The sequence below is a fragment of the Amphiura filiformis genome, chromosome 3 (genome assembly GCF_039555335.1).
Source record: "Amphiura filiformis chromosome 3, Afil_fr2py, whole genome shotgun sequence".
Classification (NCBI taxonomy): Eukaryota; Metazoa; Echinodermata; class Ophiuroidea; order Amphilepidida; family Amphiuridae; genus Amphiura; species Amphiura filiformis.
The window spans coordinates 80,711,225-80,736,497 of record NC_092630.1 but is presented as its reverse complement, the minus strand read 5'-3'; the positions used below and the strand labels follow the sequence as shown (position 1 = coordinate 80,736,497).

General features: G+C 35.5%; 1 protein-coding gene across 1 annotated transcript in view; it reads left to right on the top strand.

Annotated features, from left to right (window-relative positions):
- Positions 1-25,273, top strand: part of LOC140147530 (protein NEDD1-like) — a 54,902-nt gene that overhangs the window by 19,683 nt on the left and 9,946 nt on the right. The window contains exons 8-13 of the mRNA XM_072169312.1: positions 480-726; positions 922-1,026; positions 3,109-3,222; positions 5,018-5,199; positions 21,127-21,370; positions 21,949-22,219. Coding sequence (XP_072025413.1) covers positions 480-726; positions 922-1,026; positions 3,109-3,222; positions 5,018-5,199; positions 21,127-21,370; positions 21,949-22,219 — 1,163 coding nt within the window. The remainder of the gene's footprint in view (positions 1-479; positions 727-921; positions 1,027-3,108; positions 3,223-5,017; positions 5,200-21,126; positions 21,371-21,948; positions 22,220-25,273) is intronic.

Below are 25,273 nucleotides of genomic sequence, written 5' to 3'. Positions count from 1 at the left end.
ACTTTAAAATTATGTAAACTCATAATTTGTCATTGTAAGAATATTGCTGTTAGATAAACCCATATCATAACTTAGTTTGAAAATGAAAATAGAAGTTTTATGTAGTAGAATACTTATTTGCTATTAGTAGAGAATTGTATATAGTTCTCTCAATATTGAGCCTAATTTTATACTTACAGCAGATCTCAGTAAGGTCCCATTGCACTTCCAGATGTGTACGTTCTGTTTATTGTGTGAAAAGAGCAAGCTCTTGTTAGGTTCACACAATGCTACACAGCGTGTTCAATAAATGATGTGACGATATTTCACGATGTGATGATGTGAGTCAGTTAGCTAATCAGGACCCCACTTATTTAAGCAGTACACCTATTACATCGGCAATAAAGTGTGAAGAGACTCTGATGAAAAGTGTACTTGTTTGTAACAGTGCAGTTTCTTTCTTCTGTATAAAAGATTTGCCTTGTGATTTTGCCTTACAGGCAAATGGGGTGTCTAGCATAGCAAGTAAAACTCCCAGCACAAATCAAAGAAATCAAAAGAAAGCACCACTACCATCCTCCTCATCATTAGTGAACAGTGTAACACCAATCAATCAGAAAGATAGCAAGACTGATGGCATCAAAGATATGAGTAATGGTAATGGGGAGAGATTACAACATCCAATGATATCACCATTAAGACATGATGCACTAGATACCATGGATGTCATCTCACCATTAAGAGAAGGTTAGTAATGGTAATAGGGAGAGATTACAACATCCAATGATATCACCATTAAGACATGATGCACTAGATACCATGGATGTCATCTCACCAATAAGAGAAGGTTAGTAATGGTAATGGGGAGAGATTACAACATCCAATGATATCACCATTAAGACATGATGCACTAGATACCATGGATGTCATCTCACCATTAAGAGAAGGTTAGTAATGGTAATAGGGAGAGATTACAACATCCAATGATATCACCATTAAGACATGATGCACCAGATACCATGGATGTCATCTCACCATTAAGAGAAGGTTAGTAATGGTAATGGGGAGAGATTACAACATCCAATGATATCACCATTAAGACATGATGCACTAGATACCATGGATGTCATCTCACCAATAAGAGAAGGTTAGTAATGGTAATGGGGAGAGATTACAACATCCAATGATATCACCATTAAGACATGATGCACTAGATACCATGGATGTCATCTCACCAATAAGAGAAGGTTAGTAATGGTAATGGGAAGAGATTACAACATCCAATGATATCACCATTAAGACATGATGCACTAGATACCATGGATGTCATCTCACCATTAAGAGAAGGTTAGTAATGGTAATGGGGAGAGATTACAACATCCAATGATATCACCATTAAGACATGATGCACTAGATACCATGGGTGTCATTTCACCATTAAGAGAAGGTTAGTAATGGTAATGAGGAGAGATTACAACATCCATTGATATCACCATTAAGACATGATGCACCAGATACCATGGATGTCATCTCACCATTAAGAGAAGGTTAGTAATGGTAATGGGGAGAGATTACAACATCCAATGGTATCGCCATTAAGACATGATGCACCAGATACCATGGGTGTCATCTCACCATTAAGAGAAGGTTAGTAATGGTAATGGGGAGAGATTACAACATCCATTGATATCACCATTAAGACATGATGCACCAGATACCATGGATGTCATCTCACCATTAAGAGAAGGTAAGTAATGGTAATAGGGAGAGATTACAACATCCAATGATATCACCATTAAGACATGATGCACTAGATACCATGGATGTCATCTCACCATTAAGAGAAGGTTAGTAATGGTAATAGGGGAGATTACAACATCCAATGATATCACCATTAAGACATGATGCACTAGATACCATGGATGTCATCTCACCATTAAGAGAAGGTTAGTAATGGTAATAGGGAGAGATTACAACATCCAATGATATCACCATTAAGACATGATGCACTAGATACCATGGATGTCATCTCACCAATAAGAGAAGGTTAGTAATGGTAATGGGAAGAGATTACAACATCCAATGATATCACCATTAAGACATGATGCACTAGATACCATGGATGTCATCTCACCATTAAGAGAAGGTTAGTAATGGTAATAGGGGAGATTACAACATCCAATGATATCACCATTAAGACATGATGCACTAGATACCATGGATGTCATCTCACCATTAAGAGAAGGTTAGTAATGGTAATAGGGAGAGATTACAACATCCAATGATATCACCATTAAGACATGATGCACTAGATACCATGGATGTCATCTCACCAATAAGAGAAGGTTAGTAATGGTAATGGGAAGAGATTACAACATCCAATGATATCACCATTAAGACATGATGCACTAGATACCATGGATGTCATCTCACCATTAAGAGAAGGTTAGTAATGGTAATGGGAGAGATTACAACATCCAATGATATCACCATTAAGACATGATGCACTAGATACCATGGGTGTCATTTCACCATTAAGAGAAGGTTAGTAATGGTAATGGGGAGAGATTACAACATCCATTGATATCACCATTAAGACATGATGCACCAGATACCATGGATGTCATCTCACCATTAAGAGAAGGTTAGTAATGGTAATGGGAGAGATTACAACATCCAATGGTATCGCCATTAAGACATGATGCACCAGATACCATGGGTGTCATCTCACCATTAAGAGAAGGTTAGTAATGGTAATGGGTAGAGATTACAACATCCATTGATATCACCATTAAGACATGATGCACCAGATACCATGGATGTCATCTCACCATTAAGAGAAGGTGAGTAATGATAATGGGGAGAGATTACAACATCCAATGATATTACCATTAAGACATGATGCAAGAAATGATACAGGGCATAAGATTGCAAGTGTGCGGGAAATTTCCAGCTAGACTCTGATATTGTGACTGCTGCTTTGACTGTTGTCAATCTAATTAGATCTGAAGAGATCAAATACAAAAGCTGGAATTTCTAAATTAAAGAACTTATTATATATGTTGGACTGAACATTGAGTGATATGAGATAGCAATGTAAATGGAATTGTCATTGATTTTATTTTACAGGATTAGGTACACCCACCACCAGCAATATGCCAGTCATTTCTACTAGTCCCCCTGAACTGTTGGGCAGACCTGAAGCTGTTGGCAAGGCAGACATACAATATAATGATCATTTTGGTAAGAGTTGTGTGCAAGGGTAGATTATTTCTGGTCGCTAACATTATAAATAAGGAGATGCACTATAAAATGCATACCTGAAAAACAAAATATAAACCTGTAGCAAACAAAACACTAAAGCGCCTACTCTTCCTTTACTGATTGAGCATAATTGACTTGTAATGCCCATTGCATGCTTCTTTGGACCATCGTTAAAATGCGTGTCCAAATATAAAGCGAGGTCACTGATAAAAAGGGCGGGTTTAGAAGTCAACAATTGCAATCTCAAAGCTTACTGTAATTTCCGACACTAAATGAAACACACACAAAAATAAAAAATTGAAATCCCATTCTGTTTGGTCATCTAAAACTTCAATATGTAATTCTCTTTGAATGCAAATCTGCATCTCCTGGACCGCCATACACGCATAACCACTTATCTATGATCAGTAACCACGCTTAGAAGCTAGGGTGGGTTTCGGAGTTTTGGTATAAATGGTATAAAATAAAAAGGGTGGGTTTGAAATAAAAAGGGTGGGTTTATATCATCACTGCCAACTATGAATAGTATTTCTCAGGCATGTATCCGTTGTGATCCTCACATTAAACCAACTCAATATGGACACAATAATAAGCTGTTAAGGGCTGGGGGTATGAACGTTTGGACAGTATTTATTTTGGGACATTAGAGCACATCAGACATATCAATTGCATTCTGAATATGAAGAATGTCATTCTGTTATCAAATAATTTTGATTTTTTGAAATTCGCAATTTAATACACATTTTATGGCAAATGATTAAAAATTGATATTTTTGATATTTAACAGTGCTTGAAGTAAACTTTATAAATCTGATGATTTATACTTAAAGTGTATGTAGGTGGGATGAAAAGCCGACGATCAATTGAAAATGTTAACCTTTCGTATTGAAGATATGGATTTGAACTCCAAAACACCAAAAAAAAATTAGGTAAAAAAAAAAAAAAAATCCATATCTTCAATATAAAAGGTCAAAATTTTCAATTGACCGTCAGCTTTTCCTCCTGCTACATACACTTTAAGAATATATCATTAGATTTATATAATTTACTTCGAGGACTGTTATATATCAAAATTTGAAAAATATCAAATTTTTATAATTTGTCATAAAATTTGTATTATATTGTGATTTTCAAAAATGAAAATTATTTGATATCAGAAAGACATGCTTCAGATTCAGAATGCAATTCGATAGATCTGAGGTGCTCTCATGTCCCACAAAAAATACTATCGAAAACGCAATAAACGCTCATTTTAGATCCCTTAACAAATCATTAATAGTGCCCTCTGTTGTTCAGTCTGATTCCTGTCATAGCTGTTGGGATGTCAAATCTACAGAAATGGAACATTGAATGACTTATATTTGTTGTCATCAATTAAAATAAAAGGGCATTTCATGATCTACAGCATCATCCCCCCCCCCCTTTTCTCAAAAAAAGTTGAGATTTGTATATCACTGGAAACCTCTGGCTACATACAGATTGATTTGTTTAGCAAAGATATTGTGAAATTTGAATTTCGTTCTGGTATACCAGAAAGAAATTACAACACATTGTCTATGGAGCAGTGTAATACACATAATCATGCAAACGCAAAATCAGGAATAAGCTTTTTTTTATTGATATCTACTGAAAAATGTCATAAAAAGAGGATGCTAGGATCACAAAATACTCCTTTAAGGAGAAAGTTTGATGTTTACATTTAAGGTGAAAAAATATTGTTTACTTTTCATGGTCTTGTTACCAGTTGAATCATATACATTTTCTCTGTTTGCAGATTCAGTATTTTCTCCTCTTGCTTCCAACGTCAACGATAGTGCAACAAGAAAGACTCCTATTGGTTCAGTGAGCTTTGATCCCACCCCATTGGTAAACAATAAACCAATAGCACACATTGTTTCATCAGATAGAACCAAACCAACTAGCGCATCTACATCTAGTATAGGATTTGATAGTACGGTAAGACACATCAATCACGTTTGCTGATTTTCAGTAACATATCATCCCTGGTCATATTCTATTAGAAGTATCTCAGGTAACAGAGTGGTTTCTGACAACTATTCTGACCAGAGTCATTTTACCAAGCTGGTAATTGTCTTCCAGTTAGAACTAGTAATTAGGGAATAAAACAAAGACACAATAAATCCTTGATGCATGTTGGTAACATAATATGCATACTAGAGGGTCCACAACTTATAAGTTCCCCCCTAAATACTTTTTTAAATAAGTTGAAAAATATTTGACAAAATGCAAACATGTAAAAAGGTATGGGTAGCCGTATTTGTTTTACACATATGGATCAAATTATAGCATCACACGTCATTGTGTTCAGTCACAAAATGAAAGAGACCGTTTTAAACAGGGTTAAAAGTTGCATCTGAATCCATAGGAGTCCGCTCTCAAACAATACAGTAGGCCAGGTCTATTCATGTGTTTGTAAAAGAAATCCTGACTGCTATGGACTAAGGTGCCACTTTTAAAACGGTCTCTTTTCTTACACAATTTACCATTGTGACTGAACACAATGACGTGTGATGCTATAAATTGGTCCACATGTGTAAAACAAATAGGGCTATGCATATCTTTTTACATTTTTGCATTTCGTAAAATATTTTTTGACTTTTAAAAGTATTAGGGGGAAACTTGTAAGTTGTGGACCGTATAGTTTAGTCCTTTGTACATTATTGGTATAAATGATATGATATACCACTACAGAATCCAGAATGAAAGCAATATAAGATATTATGTGAACAAAGGGAAATGTGAAATGGAAATGAAATACGATTTCAAGGAAGATGCATTCAATGAAAAAAATGGTTTATTCAAATTAAAGTTGTCCAATAATAGTATAAAAATATGACAGTTTACAATATTTTAAGAAAAAATGAAGAAGATCATACATCAGTGGTTCACAAACTGGCTATTGATCCTTTTGGGGGGTTGCAAGCCATTTGAAAAAAGGCTGTGAGGAAAACCCTTACGAAAGAAAATCATAAAGCTAGCATTATAAGCATAAGCATCAATGAAAATTTAATAACCCTGACTATAAATTGCATTTTCTAAAGCTGCATGGTGTACCTGAATTCAAAATTTTCTTGCGATACGTGTGATTCCTTCCCGGGGATTCCTTTTGAACATGCTGAATTAATTTCAGGTCAAGCCGCATAATATTTCATAAGTCAACATTGCAAATTGTGTGTGATTTGTTTGCAATTGTAAAGTTTGGACTAATAAGTTTAGTAAGCTGGACAACTCAAATGTTGGTTTCTTTCACCCGTCCTCCACCCCTGGATATCTACTGGTGTATACATTGTACCTCTATAGTAGTTTGTGGGTCGCAACAAATAAGTCGGGCAAATTGGGTTGCCTGTAAAAATGTTTGGGAACCGCTGCCGTACATGCTGTGATGTTGAATATGGTAAAGATTTTTAGATATTGATGACATGGGGAGTGGTCAATCAAATTGTAGCTAACTTGGCTCCATGTCCTCTTTAATAGAAGCATACAAACATAGCCTAGGATTCAGTGGTAGAGTGCATGCACACATAGTAACACCTGTCACCCAGATTTCCTGCATGAAGTATAAACACCCAATTGCTTATCTCTTGCATGCCTTGCTGATTAGAACAAAAACACGGAGCCAGCCACTCAACCAACACCTTATTACTTGCCTGGGTGACTGCCGTATTATGTTGCTGGGTATTTTTAGGACTTCCTCCAATTAAAAGAGTTGAATATTTTGTTTGAATGTTCCATGGTTTGTTGAGCACTCTGAAACTTTATGGTTAGGGCTTGATTCCTGGCAGGATTTGGCAGATTTAGGGCTTCCTTCATGGTCATGAGATTCAATATTCAAAAGTTTTACAATTCAAAGTATCATTAGGAAAAAGAGCTGGCAATGTAATTAAGCAAATAAGTTGTTTATCACTCAAAATTGATTGTAAAGGGATATACAGTTATTCAACACCCAAAACTGTAAAGACACATTTATTGCCAGTTTGATATGATTTATAAGTTGTGATTTAAAATCCCAACCCTGCTTCTGAATTTAACTGTGACTGTGACTGCTACTGTTTTTGTCACATTCACTTTATGTAAAATAGAGCATCCTCTAATAAATGACATGTGTGCCTTTATGACTATTTTACTGGCAAATTACTGGTAAAAGGAATGATGAATTTCTTATCTACTTTATTGTTTTTGACATGAAAACAATAATTTCTCAGGAATGACTTAAGTTTTGTAGCTTGATAGATGAAACAATGACAATTAATGTTGCTTGACAAGTGACTGGCCTTGCTAGACCACAGTGTCATGTATTTCTTGTCTGCAACCACAACTTATATAATGTGTAAATGACTAAGTGAGTTGAAGTGAAAATGACTATGTGGGTCAAACATACTGAACTTGGAAAGATAAAGAGATTGCATGAGTAATGAGAAATGTTTGTCAACACTATGACTGTCAGGCTGCTTCTTGCAGACAGATTTTTGTTTGTTTTTACCTTGTATTTGCTCATCTTGCAAAGTTTACATTTTAGGACATGGGATTTTAGGACTTTGTTGCATTTTCTTCTACAAAAGAAAGGTGGCAGGATTTTTAGTGTTATATTGTTCCATCCCTTAATTAAACACAAAGGACTTTTTATAGTTAAATATATCTTTATAATTCATTGAGAACTTCGTAGTTTAATTCAAAATAGAAAAAAATGCTCTGCAGACTTTGCTGTGAAATAAAATTCTCTAAAGAAATTAAATTCAATGTTACTAAAGTGAAGATTGGATGCTAATGCTGATATGCTGCTGTCTTTCTATTTAAAGAAATGGAGGGAGATGCATCTTAGCAATGAAATCTTAAGATTTAAAGAACAGCACGTGAAATCCAAATTTGGCATTGCTCGTGATTCACCCCTAGGTGCCAAAGAAGCTTGACGTTATTGTCTAGTTTAACAGGAAGGCATGTATACTTCATCGATTTATGGATGAGCTATGAGCACATGTTCCCAACACCCAAATGATCAGACACACAGGCAGCCATCTAGGTTTGTTTTGAATGCAATAGTGTTGCCAGGCTACCAATTAACATAGAATAACTAGTAATCAAGATGAGATGTTATGAGTATAGGGTTTTGTCGTGCATGCATAGCAGGCATGATGACATGAATCTGGGTGGAGAGATCTCAACCAGCTGATAATTAAGCATGCAATAAAAATCCTGCTACTGTAATTAGGGTTATTTATAGTTTTGACCACATTTTCACTATCTAGGTTATGTATGCTGGGTGTAGGGTTCAAAGAGTAGCGCTGCTAACTTTATCATTATGAGGGACTTTTCAAAACCCTTACCCATAATTAATTTTGCTCCAAATATGTGGCATTTTTTATTCAGGGTGTGAAAAAAGTGGATATCTTAGCCTGTATTGCAGTTAAGTTAGCTGAATTGATAAGGCATTCGATTATGGTGCGAGAGGTTGCGGGTTCGAACCCTGGTGGTGCCTAGTACGCTCTCGTGGAAAAATTGAGTTAGCTTGAAATTCCCTTGGACAAGGAACTTACTGTTAATTGTCTTGTTGTAATGTGTACGAACTCAGGGAGCTGATCCTTGTTGCAAATGTTATTTGAGGAATGTCTAGGATGTGCACTCTTGAAGCAGCAAAGTCCCTGATTTGTTGTTAAATGGTTTATGGAGTGATGTGGGGCTGTAGTGGTCAGCGACAACCTGTAAAGTGTGCTGAGGCTTGTGGATCAACGTCTAAGCATTGTGCCTGTGCGTAGCGCTATAAATCACTACACCCATATGGACGAGGACATACAATTATTTGATTGGCATGACATAAAGAAATTAGGGTAGTTAGGTCGGGATTATTCATTAAAAAATTTTATTTATTTATTTGTTTTTGTTGGTAAAAGACTGCTAAATGTTACCTGTTTGAATACTAAAAGACAGTGATACATGATTGATATCATGAGACAGTTAAAATTCATAGTTTCATTGGGTTTTTTTTGTCACATACTACTTTGTTCCATTTTTAGAGCATTTGCCGTAATATATCAAAATTAAATGACCTTTTTTTCTTAACTTCAAAAATAAATGAAAAATATTCAGGGTTGGCATTTTATTCAGGGCAGGTTGGGTTATGCCAATCAAACAATTGCTTTTTTGGGGGGATTAGTATTAATTTCAGATAGTGCAGTATAAGGTTACTTGCATTGGGTAGTATTTTGTCCAATGTGAGGTAGGATTTATGTACATTTAGCTCAGATGAAAGGTAGTTACTACATCTGTTCATGGCATTCATTAATTTGCAGGTTATAGAAACTGACTTTTCATTAAGGTCTTTTCATACTTCACTGCAATTGCCTTCCCTTCCAGTAAATCGGCTGTAAAATTTTGTCATTTACTAGCAATCCTGAATCATATACAAATATTAACGCACTGCAAGAAAATACTTGGTAACATTCACAGTTGCAATGCAACACTGCACTGTAGATGTAGTGAAGTATGAATGAACCTTTAGTCTTGGTAACGTTCACAGCTGCAATGCAACACTGCACTGTAGATGTAGTGAAGTATGAATGAACCTTTAGTCTTGGTAATGTTCACAGCTGCAATGCAACACTGCACTGTAGATGTAGTGAAGTAGGAATGAACCTTTAGTCTTGGTAACGTTCACAGCTGCAATGCAACACTGCACTGTAGATGTAGTGAAGTAGGAATGAACCTTTAGTCTTGGTAACGTTCACAGCTGCAATGCAACACTGCATTGTAGATGTAGTGAAGTAGGAATGAACCTTTAGTCTCTCTGCAATGCAACACTGCATTGTAGATGTAGTGAAGTATGAATGAACCTTTAGTCTCTCTGCAATGCAACACTGCACTGTAGATGTAGTGAAGTATGAATGAACCTTTAGTCTCTCTGCAATGCAACACTGCACTGTAGATGTAGTGAAGTATGAATGAACCTTTAGTCTCTCTGCAATGCAACACTGCATTGTAGATGTAGTGAAGTATGAATGAACCTTTAGTCTCTCTGCAATGCAACACTGCACTGTAGATGTAGTGAAGTATGAATGAACCTTTAGTGTCTCTTTCATCAAGTCTACTTACATTTAATAGATCAAGTTCAGCCAAATCCCTAAATAAGCATATAATCCACTGAGTTTGCAAAAAAATTGGTACAAGTACAGCAAAATAAAACCCTTCCAGTGTTGCTTCCTTACATTATGGAAGTTCATATCAGTTTAAAAAGGGGTTTAAATGTGTTTTTAGGAAGGTTTATGTAGGATTTTTGTAAAGCTAAACAGCTTGATGGAGAAATTTGTAGTGAGTCTTTACCTTTAAGATATGTAAGAAAGTACAAGCTATTAAATGATAACAATTGGTGTCTTCCTTTGTGGATGTGATTATATCTAATCAATGTTATTAATTGTACCAGCCAGTCCTGTAGAGTGCAATGATTTCCTTCCCATACTACTCGTATTGCTACCATGAAATGGTTTAAATTACATCTTGGCGAGATTGCAAGACAAGTTTATAGCGGAATGGGAGAGAAATGCATTGTCTTTTAAGTTTTTCTTCTGTTTGCTATAAATCCTTGTGTTATTGCTTCAAACTTGTATCTTCAAAGAGTTAACTATTCTGAAAGCATATCTTGGTGAGATTTTGGTCAGGTTTTCAATGTGGGTCTTTTAAAGAACACTGCATAGACATGCTCAGTAAATGGTAGGGTATTCTAAAGGATAAACTTTTTGCTCTCCATTTCTTTTTTGGAGGGAGGGGGGCAGAATTTCTGAGGATAAGATCATGTGAGTGGGGGAATTAAGAACGACTGACAAGGGCCATTTTTGTGTCCCATATGGTCAAATTTAGCCTCGCAAAGTGGTAATGAGCTTATGATTTAAGGTGCACCAAAAAGCTTTGATCCAAAAACAATTTGATAAAGTATAAAAAAGACCCAAAAAATACAAATTTGCGAGCGAAGGGAGCCAATAAAATCAGGTTTTTATGCTTTTTTGGTTAAAAAAGTCAAAATTTTGGGAAGAAGGTTCACTTTTCACAAAATTACCTCTCCCTTGGAAAAAAGATCCACCTTTTCAAAATCCTTTGTACAGGCCTGGTTACTAATGGTGTCAACACAGCAAGTATGATCTAAATAATAGAATGAATAGACTCAGCATTGTGTTTGAGACATAGAAAAGATATCCTGTCTAAGGGGGGACCTGATTTACATCTTGGGAAAAATGATTTCCAAAATGAGTGGCATAAATGGGTCAATTGAAATGAAATTCAACAGGTAAAATAATCTTATAATTTGTTCATTGTCAACCAATGAAAGGTGACCCAGAAATGTCATATGCCAATGGTCCATACTGTAAAATGCAGGAAACTAACAGAGAAATATCTACAAAATAATAAAAACAATAAGTGGAATTATTGCTTGTACTTTGAAACATCATTTTTTTTTTTTCATTTTTTATTGATAACATTCGGTGAAATGCCAGGCAAAACCCAATATTGACAAGCAATACGTTGAAGCGATGCCTGTACATAAATAACACCAAAATCACACAAAGAAAATAAGTAAAAACACAAAAAGGTATAAAACATGCCAAATAGACAAAAGAAGGAAAAATACACAAAGATACTGGCTTAATGAGGTTAGATTGGACAGCTAATTTGAAGGCCTGGAGGGAAGTTGACTTGATGATGGCTTCCCAGTAGTAATTCCAAAGTGAAATAGTGTAAGGATAGAAGGATCTCTTATATAAAGATTTTGTCTGTATGAAGTACCAAGAATTCTATCCCTGTGATCAATGTTGAAATTGCCCCTTTAGGTGAACTAAAGTCCAAATGCATCAATTCTTTCAATTTCCAGTGAAAATGATTTAATTGGATATGCTACCAAAGCCAATCTCATAGGAGATTTGCCATTCAAGTTTGGTTTGTATCAACCAATTTAGCAAGGAAATTGAGAATTTTCATATTAAAGTAAAAATCACAAAGTTTTGATACAAACAGTAGCTAAAGTAAACAGTTCGTGATTGCCTGGATTGTATTATGTTGAAGTTGCTCATGTGCAGGATGTTAGCAGTAGAAATTTGATTTTCTGCTTCTTAGCTTGGAGTGCCAAATATAGGCTCAATCTTCTCTATACAACATATAAATGGGATAATGGCACTGGTGGCATCTGCTGAACAATTTTAGGAAAACGAAACTGGCTATCAATCATACATAGATACTGCAGTGCTCATGCAATATTGCAATGGGCGAAAGTGTGTTTGAAAAGAACTGTTTTTCCATTTATATTTTCACTGTGAGATGGCAATTGTAACACAATTGTTTTGGAACTTTTTTGTGAATCTCTCCCAACAACACTAAAGCCTCATAAACGATATATTGTAATGAATTAAGTGAGATAGTGAATGTGCTATGTTGTGTGTTACAAATTGAAGATACCTATTATTGAAAAAAAGAGTATTGATAGCAGACGATAGCAGATCTTTGAAAGGGACATTCCGCTTTATTATTATTATTATTTTTTGTAAAATGATGAAAGGATCCCCTGTTTTTCATTGCAAATGATCATTCTGAAATGTACACAAATAAATTTGAAGTTGACAATTATAAATACATCCAAAATCTTTGGTTTTTGTAAACACATGGTTTAAATAACTCACTATTATCGAAATAAATAGGCCTTGGCATCAGATCTAGATTAAAGACCTCTTTTCTTTCATTGCTTTGTCCAGTAAGACATTGTCAGATTTTAATCTGATGTGAAAGGTTGGCCATTATACAGAAGTCTGACAGTTGCCGGTGATGTCAAATTCATGTAGGAAATTAAGAACAAATCATATAACATAGAGCAAGTGTCCTGAGTGGCATATTGGTCATCGCCCAAGTAACTTGGGTAACACAGTATAGTTGTGTTCTATAAAAAACAAAATGAAAAGTATTAACTAAATGACTTTTATTTTGTTAATGCACATGTCCTGAATCTGGCTTTCTTCCATTGATAATTATATATCTATTTGTTTTTCTGTAAGTCTTGGCAACAAAATGGTGTACGTATTAATATACGATATACTTAATTACACAAATTTTCTGAGTAAGCACATGAACCCAGAAGTAGATGACATATATTTTTCCGATGGCACATACATCATTAGAAGACTGAAGTAGGAGCCTTATGCAGGCTTCTCACCTGGGGCTAAAATCTGATCAATCTTTGAAATAAAAGGAGACAGTTACTGAGGATAGTGATAGTGAAAATGTATGTGTTAAGCAGGAAGTTGGCATTTGGATCTGTCTGTGTCGGATTATATTGTTTTAAGTGAAGTCATACTAGACCTTAATTTATAATACAGTGTGTGTCATATTTACACACCTTGCACATAATATTCACCTTATCACAGTGCAGTTGCTGAAGAAAGACAGTGTTGATAGTTTGGTGCTACAGATCATGTTGAACCAACTTTGACAAAGGAAAAGACACAAAGAGAGATTCTGTCAACTGTTGCACTGCTTCATTGTTTGTAACATTTTTGGTAGATCAACATACCCCGGTATACAATACTAACATATTTGAAATGGTTTTGCATTAATGTGTGACACACTTCCTAAAACTGTCATCAATCAAGAAACAATTCTATAGCCCTATGTCATTCTATGCATTAATGAACCATTGTAGCTAGATCATCATTAAAATGTCAGCCACCTGTCTCATAACATTTTTAGCAATAACTTCCAGCCAAGATTGGGAGATTCACGGTTGGATAAAACAAAAAGTGTTTACTTCTGATGTACAAGGACCCTGATTTAATTCCTGTCAGTGTGATCACCTGCATGGATATTCAGCATTGCAGATATTAAAATCCTCCATTACTATACCATTTTCCACCCTGTAGTGGCAGTGACTTCAGAACACATTTCATTGGGGCAGCCTCAATTCGCAAGCGTTTGCTCAAAGCACTGGTGTACATGCTTAAAGATGCCGCATAGATGCGCGTGCAGAACAGCTGCTTCTAGATGCGCAAGCGGAACAGCTGCTTCAATGCATCAATGTCACTGCCACATCAGGGTGGAAAATGGTATTCATCGTATATGGTCTGATGCCTACTGATTAAATGATGACAGTACTTAGGGATGTAAACATTATTGGACACTGAGGGAAATTCCCATTGAATTGTATGATCATCACTTACGGATAGTCTTGATAAATCTGGGTCCAAATGTTATGGCTGTGTAGAAAAGTCTCCCAGGGTTTAAAAAATAATTAAATGATGTGTAGATGTCAAAGATAAATCTATTTTAATTAGAGTCATGCGGTAGCATGACCAGCAAGTTTTAAAAAAAACGACTGATAAAGAAGAATAAACAGATGCACCGCAAGACTATATTTACACGGAACAAAACGCTATTGTTCTATGATATTTTTCGCTGGGTACAAAATATATCTAAAACCATGCTAAATCTTATTTACTGTCCAAAGTGTAATATTTTAATAACTCATTAATTCAAAAAGTTACACCAATCTTACAGTTAATCCGATTGTTTGATAATTAACAAACATTCTTGTTTATTTCACGCGGTATTTCATAGCCAAAATTAGTGGCAAATCATACTGATATCCAGAATCTTTCGCCACTGCTACAGCCATACATGGCTGTCACTGGCGCACTACTTTTTGAGATTCACTTTCAAAATATACCCTAGCATTTTCCTGGATACCCTACATACAAATTCTGGATCCCATTCGCCAAAAAAATCAAGTTTTTCACAATTCTTTTATTCTTTCCGGACCACAGCATACATTCATATTAATAAATACTCCACTTTCACACGTCGTTATATCGGACGTCCACGTGGCGAAGTGGTTAAGGACGTGGACTTCTAATCCACTTAAGAAGTTTTGCTCAAGTTCGAAACTTCCCATCGCCTTTTTTTTAAAATGTTTTATTAACCAATTTATTGTCATAAATCAAGAATAACACCATTTCGAACATCCATTGCTATTGTGATATTTTTTTTTTTTTCATCAAACAAACATGTTTGATTTTTTATTCACATGTAGGCCTAGGGCATACGTTCACCATCCAGATGCTTTCACCATGCCTGACGATCATGATATTTTAGTCATTTAAAACACATTTATCAGTGGCTCTGTTCACAGCTCACATTGAAATTATATTTGGAATAAATATTATAAATTGTCACAAATTAAAATCACAAATCATGAAAGATCGCCAACAACTGCCGCCGAATATTGTTATCCAACTAGATTTCCCACAGGGATATAAAGAACCACAAACCGCGAAATTTGGATATTATATACTAGATTGCCCCGCAGGGCTATAAAGAATCACACACCACGAAATATGGATATCCAACAAGCTTAAACTATAAATTAGCTCCAGATAGAGGGCAGGGCTTGATACGAAAAATTAAAATCACGAACATGAAAGATCGCCGACAACCGCCGCTAATAGGGATATCCAACAAGATTGCCCAAGAGGGCTGCAAAGAACCACAGACCATGAAATTTGGATATCCAACCAGATTTCCTGCAGGCCTATCGATTATAAAGAACTACAAACCGCAAAATATGGATATCCAAAAAATTAAAACCACAAACCGCGAAAGATCGCCAACAACTGCCGCTCAATATTGATATCCAACTAGATTGATTCGCAGGGCTATAAAGAACCACAAACCGCGGAATTTCGATATGCAACTATTACCCCACAGGGCTTCAAAGAACCACAAGCCACGAAATATGGATATCCAACAAGCTTAAACTATAAATTAGCTCCCGATAGAGGGCAGGGCTTGATGAGGAAAATTAAAACCACAAACCGCCGCTTTATAGGGTTATCCAACTAGATTGCCTCGCAGGGCTACAAAGAACCACAAACCACGAAATTTGGATATCCAATTAGATTGCCTGCAGGCCTATCGATTATAAACAACCACAAACCGCGAAATATGGATATCCAACAAATTAAGACCACAAACCGCGAAGGATCAACAACAACTGCAGCTCAATATTGATATCCAACTAGAATACCCCGCAGGGCTATAAAGAACCAGAAACCGCGAAATTTGGATATGCAACTATAGATTGCCCCACACTAGCTACAAAGAACCAGAAACCATTTAAATATGGATATCCAACAAGCTTAAACTATAAATTAGCTCCCGATAGAGGGCAGGGCTTGATGAAAACCACAAACCATTTAAAGATCGCCGACAACCGCGCGCTAATAGGAATATCCAACTAGGTTTGCCAAGAGGGCTACAAAGAACCACAAACATTAAAACACGATTATATTGCCTACTCGGGGCATTTAGACGCTTCCGTAGTATAGGCTTAAATATAATGCGCATTTACCAGTTCCGACTTGAAGTAGGCCTAAATCGGACTTACTCTCTGTGTCTCTGTGGCATTGTCAACATTGGGTGTGTGTTGTTCATATTTACATTTTCTTTACATATTTACGTTGCCTTGAATAAAAATATATTAAAATATTAAATATACGCATGAGAAGCAAGTTTTAAAAATAAACGACTATAAAGTTTCGTTTAATTATTTAATGTCATGAATCAAGAATTGCAACTTCAAACATCTATTTTTCGTTTTATTCGTTTTATGGAGCACTTCCTAACCTGATGACTTTCCAAGCTTGGAGCTGCTTGACTACATTCATAAAAAGAAAAGAAATCTACCAAAAAAACGTTGACAACGTAAAGAAATGAGCAAGTTTTAAAAAACCCACCTCGGCTCACTTTTTGAAACTTGGTCCCATTTTTAACACCAACAGCAAATCAGTGTTTTATTTTATTTCAACAGAACACAGCGTTTCCAACAAGATTACAAGCCTACTTGTTATTTGCTTAATGATTATTATGCAAGAACAAGATAATAACCTTTCAGGTCGTTACAGAAAGCTTACAAATTAATATCGCATCTGCACATTAAAGATACATAACACTTCTGGAAATGTTTTAAATTTATATAAATATGATAAAGTTTAAATCAGTATACCTTTTACAAATGGGACCAAGTTTCAAAAAGTGAGCCGAGGTGGGTTTTTTAAACTTGCTGATTTCTTTACGTTGTCAACGTTTTTTGGTAGATTACTATTACAGGAATATTATAGACTCACAGGAGAGTATATATGACCACAAGGTCTAAATGGCTGACAGGAAAAGATTGAAGGTATTGCATAGGTCATAAGTTTGAATGTGCCCTCCATCTTGTTGAAACAAAGAAATCGATTGCCAACTTTCTAAGAAGTAGCATTAATCACAAAATGATTTAGTGATAATCTTTTGGCAGCATTTGAACTAGGGAATGTCATTTTAAAGGTTATCTGTGTAGAAATATGACCTGACTCACAATATATTAATCCATAGCTTAATCCTCCCTTTTGATATGGTTGTTATTTGCCATAAACTGAACAGTAAAATTCAGAATGGTTTCCAAATACAGTTGAGATTTGTTTGTCATAAAGGAGTTTAATGTTCATCACATGGTTTATTTTACTAGATATGATTGTTTAGTATTTAAATTTTGGGCTTTTGATCAGTGCTTACTGCTTAGAATTGGTCTCCTTTTAGAGAATTACCCAAGATTATATTAAAGTTGAACTGCAACAGGTGTGTTAGGGGCTGTGTAATGAATATGAGCCCTGGTGGGAGGGTAACATGGGGAACAAGAATTTATTGGCCAGCCAAAAGGGGGTGCATGCAGCGGGGGGGCAATTTATAGCATACATTCATGGGGCCTTTTTAATAAAAATGCTCAAAAAGGCATAGTAAAACAGTTTAGAAACGCTGAAATATGCACATTTTATTTGATGCACTTGAAATATATATATATAGACCATTTAAGGTTTCTAAATTGGGAACCCAAAAAGTTGGCTTGTGCAAAGGGTGGGGGGGCAAAGATTTTATGGCAGGTCGAGAGCGGGCTCATAATTATTGCACAGCCCCTTAGTAGGAACCAATTCATTTATTGGATATCAGATACTTCTCTACGAGTTATTCCATCTATTCCATGTCATTTTGGTCTTCTATCTAATTATTGATTACAAAAAAGTACACCATGCCCCCACCAAATATGTTGTGACAATTTTTCCCCATCAAACATTCATTAGAGAATAAGATAAATGATTGATGAGAAAATGAAAAATGATTTGAAACAGATTGAATAATAAATAGGCTACTTGCTGAACGTATACAATACTGAATTAGAAACAAAAGTCTGAACCAGGCATAACTCAAATAAGTTCTGCCACTGTTTCTCGTCTTTACAATAACTGAAAATATCATGATGAGAGGTGGAAGGAAATACAACTGGGCTGATGTTAAAATCTTGCAAGTAATGGCACATTGATGTTAACTGTGTTCTTAGATGAGTAGCTAGTAGTGGTGCGCATGTTGAATATCTAGAGAGAATAATATCCATATCCTGTGATCTTTCTAAGACCTGCTATCTATCCAGTTGTCAGGTGCAGACATACCGCGGAAACATGGCATGTTGCCTCAGAGGATCAACGCTAAGTCAGGTACCGCGTGAGCAAACTAAAAAATAGCGCAAACAGCGCGAGCGTACACAAAAGAAGCTTTGCGCGTTAGATAAGCGATATCGCCAGGTCTGTACGCTGTACCGGCGTCAGCTGAATTCGAGTACGCTTAGAGGGCACAGGCATGGAAAATTCCAATCTGTGTATTAATAATCTAAGGGTGCAGATATATACGGAACATGAGCCATGTTGAATGTTCCTATTATGTCATTGCTATTTTTTGCTCAGCTTTCAACTCTGTTAAGAACTGAAATATATCAAGTTGTGAGGAGCAGGTTTAAGAAATATGAGACATATTCCTAGCTTCAGCCCTCAACTCTACTAAACACTACAACCTATTCAACATTTATTTTCAAAAGCAAAAATTGTCATTAGCAAGCTAGGCACATCTTAAATAATTTACAAAACAGTTCAAATATTGGTCTAATATTGGGTTTACAAGTTCTGAATTCCGTCGAAGACTTTTTAATATAAATCAAAAGGTTTTTTATGAAATTTAAAAATTCTAAAAGCTATTAGTAGCCTATTTTGTTTAAACATCTGGTCCAATTTACAATTGCATTTGGTCACAACGGCTCATTTGTAAGAAAGAAAAGATGCAGTTTGAAAGTTTTCACTTTGGTCCATTCAACTCAGCTTGCAGAATGATATCTACAGTTTAGAATAGTCTGCATGTATTGTGAGAATTGAATGGACAAAAGTGCAACTTTCAGAATTGAATACCTCTGAGGAAGAAGGCCCCAACTCCAAGTTGGGCCTTCCTTCCATGGAAACCATGATTAAGGGTACTTGGAAAACTATTTAGAGAGTGGATTTGAGCCCTTCTTTCACACAAAAATAAAAACTGTCTGCTAGGAATAAAATGTGCAGGTTTAACTCATTTTTGTAAAATGGTGGAGTTGGGCCCTTCTTCCACTTAGGTTTTCAATTGCATCTTTTCTTACTGAAATGTGTCAATGTGTGACATTGACTATGTGTGTGAAATAAAATAGGTTATGATCAGTGATAAAACTTTTCGATTTATTTTAAAAAGTTTTAGGAGGAATGTAGAACTTGTGGGTTTGGTAGGTCTTATGGTTCTATTTAACTAAAACAAAGTTTTTTCTGATCTACAATATCTCAAGATTCGACCTACTTTTCATACTGTATGTAGTATGTACAGTAATTAAAAAGAACCCTAACTTCAAATGCAGCAATAAATAAGAGCTCACCAACAAAATATGACACTCTGTGAAAAAGGTAACAAAATATTGAGAACAGAAATGTATGTGTGCATATTAGTATTTGACTAATTGGATTATTTGAGGATATGCTGTCTGTAACTTTTTATTGTTTTGACTATATGATTATATAAAATAAAAACAGTCAAAACTTTTACATATAAATAGTTATTTATCAATCTGCAGCAATTAAATCATCAAGTCGGCACAAGCGTAGATGGAAGAGGATATCTGCTAAACCCTTCTTACTGTCGGCGATGTCAAGTTGTACATGTTCATACAAAGTGTTAATAGACGGGAAATATCAGTCAACAGTAAAGCAGTTGGCTGGAATAGCAGCAAACCGTAGATGGCAAAACCAGAACTGCAATCATGCACAAAGTCTGCAAAGAATTATTGTCAAATCATGTCAGATTCTTGCATTATAAAATTGACTTGTATGCAGCCTAAACATATTTCTTACTATAGTACATTACAGGTTAAGAAAAGAGCTGTATAATTTTGTTGTTGAAATAATATCATAAGAAAAAAGAATTATATACATGTGTCATAGCTAGATTTAAAACTTTGGGTGAACAGGATATTCTAGTAATGTGACAGGAGTAACTTTAGAATAAAGGATGATGTCCTGAATCCGTATGTGAACCGTAACCGGAATACTGATTTCAACACTAAACCTCTTAAGCCACACCCTAATCCTCCAACTAATCTTAATCCTAATCTAAGTGTAATCCTAAAGACTTCTTGTGTTGACCTTCATGGCAAGCCTCTGTGTCATGTGACTAAATGATTGAAAAGGAAACAATACCAAATTAAAGTTGTGATTGATAACTGACTATTCTGATTGCACTGTAGCCTAAATATTGACAAATAATTGTGATAGTAATTTCAGAATATGTCATATTTTTTGACTCCACGAAAGCAGTTACTTTGCTACTTCCTTGCAAGTATTGATGAAAATCAATGCATTTATTTTCCAATTCCACAAAAGCAGATAATTAGGTAAATTTAATGATTACAAATTTCAAATTTATACATAATTATATCGATGATAATGATGTTCTTTTTCTATTTTTCAGCCTGTAAGAACTTCCCCACCCTCTGTGTCTAGACATCAGCCCAATAGCCTTGGATTAGGGTCATATCCAATTCGAGATCAGATCACAAATCATAGCAGAGGATTAGCTTTAAGTCCAGAAGAACCAGTAAGATTAAAAGCCAACGACTCATCTTCAATAACAACGCCTCTGGTCAGTCAACAGTACACAGCATCCTCTGGAATGATGGGGTTGTCTGGAATGCCTGCCATTTCATTAGCATATAGTAAGTCACTCTGGTTTGTCTCAGAAGGAATGCATTTTATAAATAAATGCATTTGTCTTCAACTTGTGGAAATAGAAGTAGATCCTGTTTTGCCAAATGAAGCATAGCTAATTCCTAATCCTTTAAATAGAACTAACAGGCAATAAAAGTAAATTTTAATATTTGGCCAATTAGGTTATATGCATTTTAATTTTTGGGCAACATTTTCAAATATCTTATAAAACCAATTATCAAACAAATCTTAAAATATTACAATTATGTACAAACTCATAGCCTATACTCAAAATGTTGATGCTTACAGAACCCCAATGGTAAGAAAACATGGAAAATCACATGTTTTTGGTCCATTTTCCTTCATATTGCAAAAATATTGAAATTTGACTTTTCTGATTGATTTGGATTTAGCCATATTTCATTTTGTAAAACCAGGTCTCTTGAGTCTCTTGTGCTGTGAAAAAACAGGAATATACTAGATAGTGTAAACAGATTTACATTCTTATCAATAAGAAAGATTTTTTTAAACTGCCAGTAAATGTGTTGGACATTTCTGTTGATTTCTCAACTAATTCATCTTCCAGCATCTCCTGGTAGGCATCATACACCAGTTAGAGGTATTCTAGGTGGATCAACTGATAGTGCCAAACCACCAGAGACAACTTCACTAGTGAATGCGGTATCATCTACCCTTCCGCACCCTGGATTGGAGCCATCTGGTGTTGGAGCAGCTGGGGCTGCTGCTGCTGCAGGAACCAGTGGCATTGGTGCTGTAGGAGTTGATGGTGTCCCTTTCCAAGCTTTCCAAGTAGAATTTATGAAGAATCTGATTGATGATTCTTTAGAGACATTTAGGTGAGTGAGTGTGCTTCTTTAGAGCGGTATTTGCAAGCAGCCACTGTATAAGTGGTCATTTTTGTGTGGGTTTTATTTTACGAATTACGCGAATAGAGGTTATATCGTAAATTTATCAATATGTGAATATGAAATTTCGTCATATGATTAATATTGGTAAGGCATGAATTTTGTGAAAATATCAACACGCACAAAAAAGGCTTTTGTGTTTGAAATCGTGAAAATGTTTGTATGCGAAAATAGCCACTTAGTATTTGCTTTCTTTGCATATTGCTAAGAGCTCCACCAAGCAGGGCAGCAGGCATGCTTTCAGTAATTTGTAATTATAAATGGGTAATGAAACTGAATTGATTGTGAAGTGTGATACTGGTATAGTAGTGATGCTTCAATCAAGGAAACAGTTTGCATGATTCTAAATACTTATTATAATCCATGTTGATGGAAGTGCTTTTTCTCCCATCATTTTTCCCAGCATGAACAGATAATTCTAAGAAATTGCCAGCCCATATTCAAATGACATATAGAGTACTCAAAGTGATCTAAATTTAATAAGTTTTCACCAGGTTCGCCGTCGCAAATAATAAAGGAAACCAATTGAAAAAGTGATCACGCCTGGGAATCAAACCCAGAACCTCAGGTTTATGAGACCTGTGCCTTAACCACTTGGCAACAGGACCTAAGACTAAGTGACCACTTATTGGTTTGGATTTCAACCTGCAAAATCATGAAGCTGGGTATGGATTCCCAGGCAGGATTACTTTTTCTATTTGTCTCCTTTATCATTTGCGACTTAATATTTAACTCCTATCGATCATGCCACTGTTTTGAAATTTTTTAAGTAAATAAGATTACAATTTATTTGCCAATGTGCCTGTAGCAAAATGCTATCCAAAGAAAAAAGGGATATGAAATGTCATTGACATGCATCATTTTGTAAGATCAATTGCTCCTTAATTGTCATTTTATAAGTTCCTTCCTTGTCATAGTTCATGATAATCTATGTTAGGAAATAATGTGATTCACAGAGTGTTTCAAAAAAGTGTTCCCATATAAATGCACAGAGGGCATTTATGAATAATAGTTGCCAATGTTATTTATAAAAACAGTGTGACTGGCACATTTGTTAGCTACTGTTCTCCCTGATAACACTAGCCATGCATTAGGGACAAAGATGTAGCATTAATATAGGAATCAAAAGTAGTTTTGACTCATCCATGTATTTAAGTCAGATTTGACTAATTGCTGATAATAAAGCAATTATCCTTGTCAGTTAGACATACACATGCTTCATCATTGTGTAACTCATCAGTGTTCCGGCTGCACTAGCTCTACCATGCTATTCCCATGAAGCCATTACCAAATTGCCCGTAGCTGGGATTTAGAGATTAATTGTCCATAGCAGGTTTTCCATGTCGATGTGCCTCATCTGTTTACTGAAAGATTAAAGCAGAAAAATGAGAAAGAATTATAAAAGAGAAAGAAATATGCATTGTCAAAGATATAATGACCTTGAATTTCAACTTGGGCTTAATTGTATGACAGTTGAATATCAGGATCCTGTTGTAATGTTGATTTCACTAACATTTACAACCATCGTAAGTCTTTAAACCCATTGTAGCTCTGAAGGGCATATCATAGTAGCAATCACAGTGGGCGATTTAAAAATCACTGGTAGCCAAATGCTGGTAGTGTTTTCACAATCGCTACCAGCGTCCGTCCAGTTGTGGCTAGCGGTGTAGCAACAAATGCCTTCAAGTCACCTGGTTGTGAATTGTGATGTTCTGCTAGGGCTTGCGATCAACTTATCGGTCATTTGCTTTTCCGATAAGGAACAGAAGTTACATCACAAAAAATGCTACGCTCCTTGCGATTGCATAGTGATATGGCCGTAATCCTGTGGAAGAATTAGATAGTGGGTTTAAGACTTACGATGTGTCTCAACTCTTTGTGAAACTGATCGCCGACAATATTTTGCATGGCAGGACATAATAAGCTGTAAGATTTTTGATGATAAATAGCATCCTCATGAAAAGAGCAGTCTTATTCATGGTGATTTCATTCAATCCAAGGTCGATATCTCTTACATGAATGAACTTATTAAACCCCCTATGGCCAGGTAGTCACAATGAGGGCTCTCTTGGGTGTTATACTGTCATGCTATGTGCTCAGGGAGTTAGTTTATCAATTATCTTCTCGGAACTTGTAACTCATCATTAGTGATCTGCGGTTTGTTTTAGTGTTTACTTGGGGGATGATTGTTTATTGCTCACTTTCCTTTATTGCATTTGAGGATGAACTGATTATTTACAAACATTTTGTCATCATTAAAAATTGATAGCTAAACAGTTGAATAAGGGAACAAACAAAAAGTAAAGTTTAGTTTCTTAGCTGGTCTCCTCCTTCCCTGTCTGTAACAAAACCAGATGTGGGTCACAATAACATTGGTGTTTTATAAAAGCATATGAAAAGCATAATCACCATTTTTAACCTCCCCCCCCCCCTAATGAAACTCTAACAAAACTAACAAGAGGAAAAGTGAAAAATATGAAGAATAAAAAGGGAAACTAGGCAGGAAAAGAAGGAGCAGGAGAATGATGAATAATACAAGAAACACAGAAGAGTTATTAAATGAGAATAAGTCAGACAAGAGTTACTGAACTGGAGTAGAAAAAAGTATGGATAAGGAATGGGTAAGAGTATGACAAGGAAATGAAAAAGAAATTCAAATCAGAAAAAAGAAGGGGTGAAGATATAGAAGAAAGGAAGGAGATGATAAAATAAAAAACTTGATAAGAGGGGAGTAAGCTAGAATGGGAAAATACTAAAATTGAGATGGTGCAAAAGGTTAGGGAGAAACTTGAAAGTAGTTAAAACCTGTGTGACTTTGAAAATGCTCCAACACAAATTCATTATTTTTAGAGTGGTAACAATAATTAAACAAGTGTTAACAATAATCATTGACATTTTATTTTAAAACCTTGAGTAATAAGGACACTACTATAAACAATGCTAAATGATTAACTGAAAAGACAATACTACCCATTATGTAGCAAT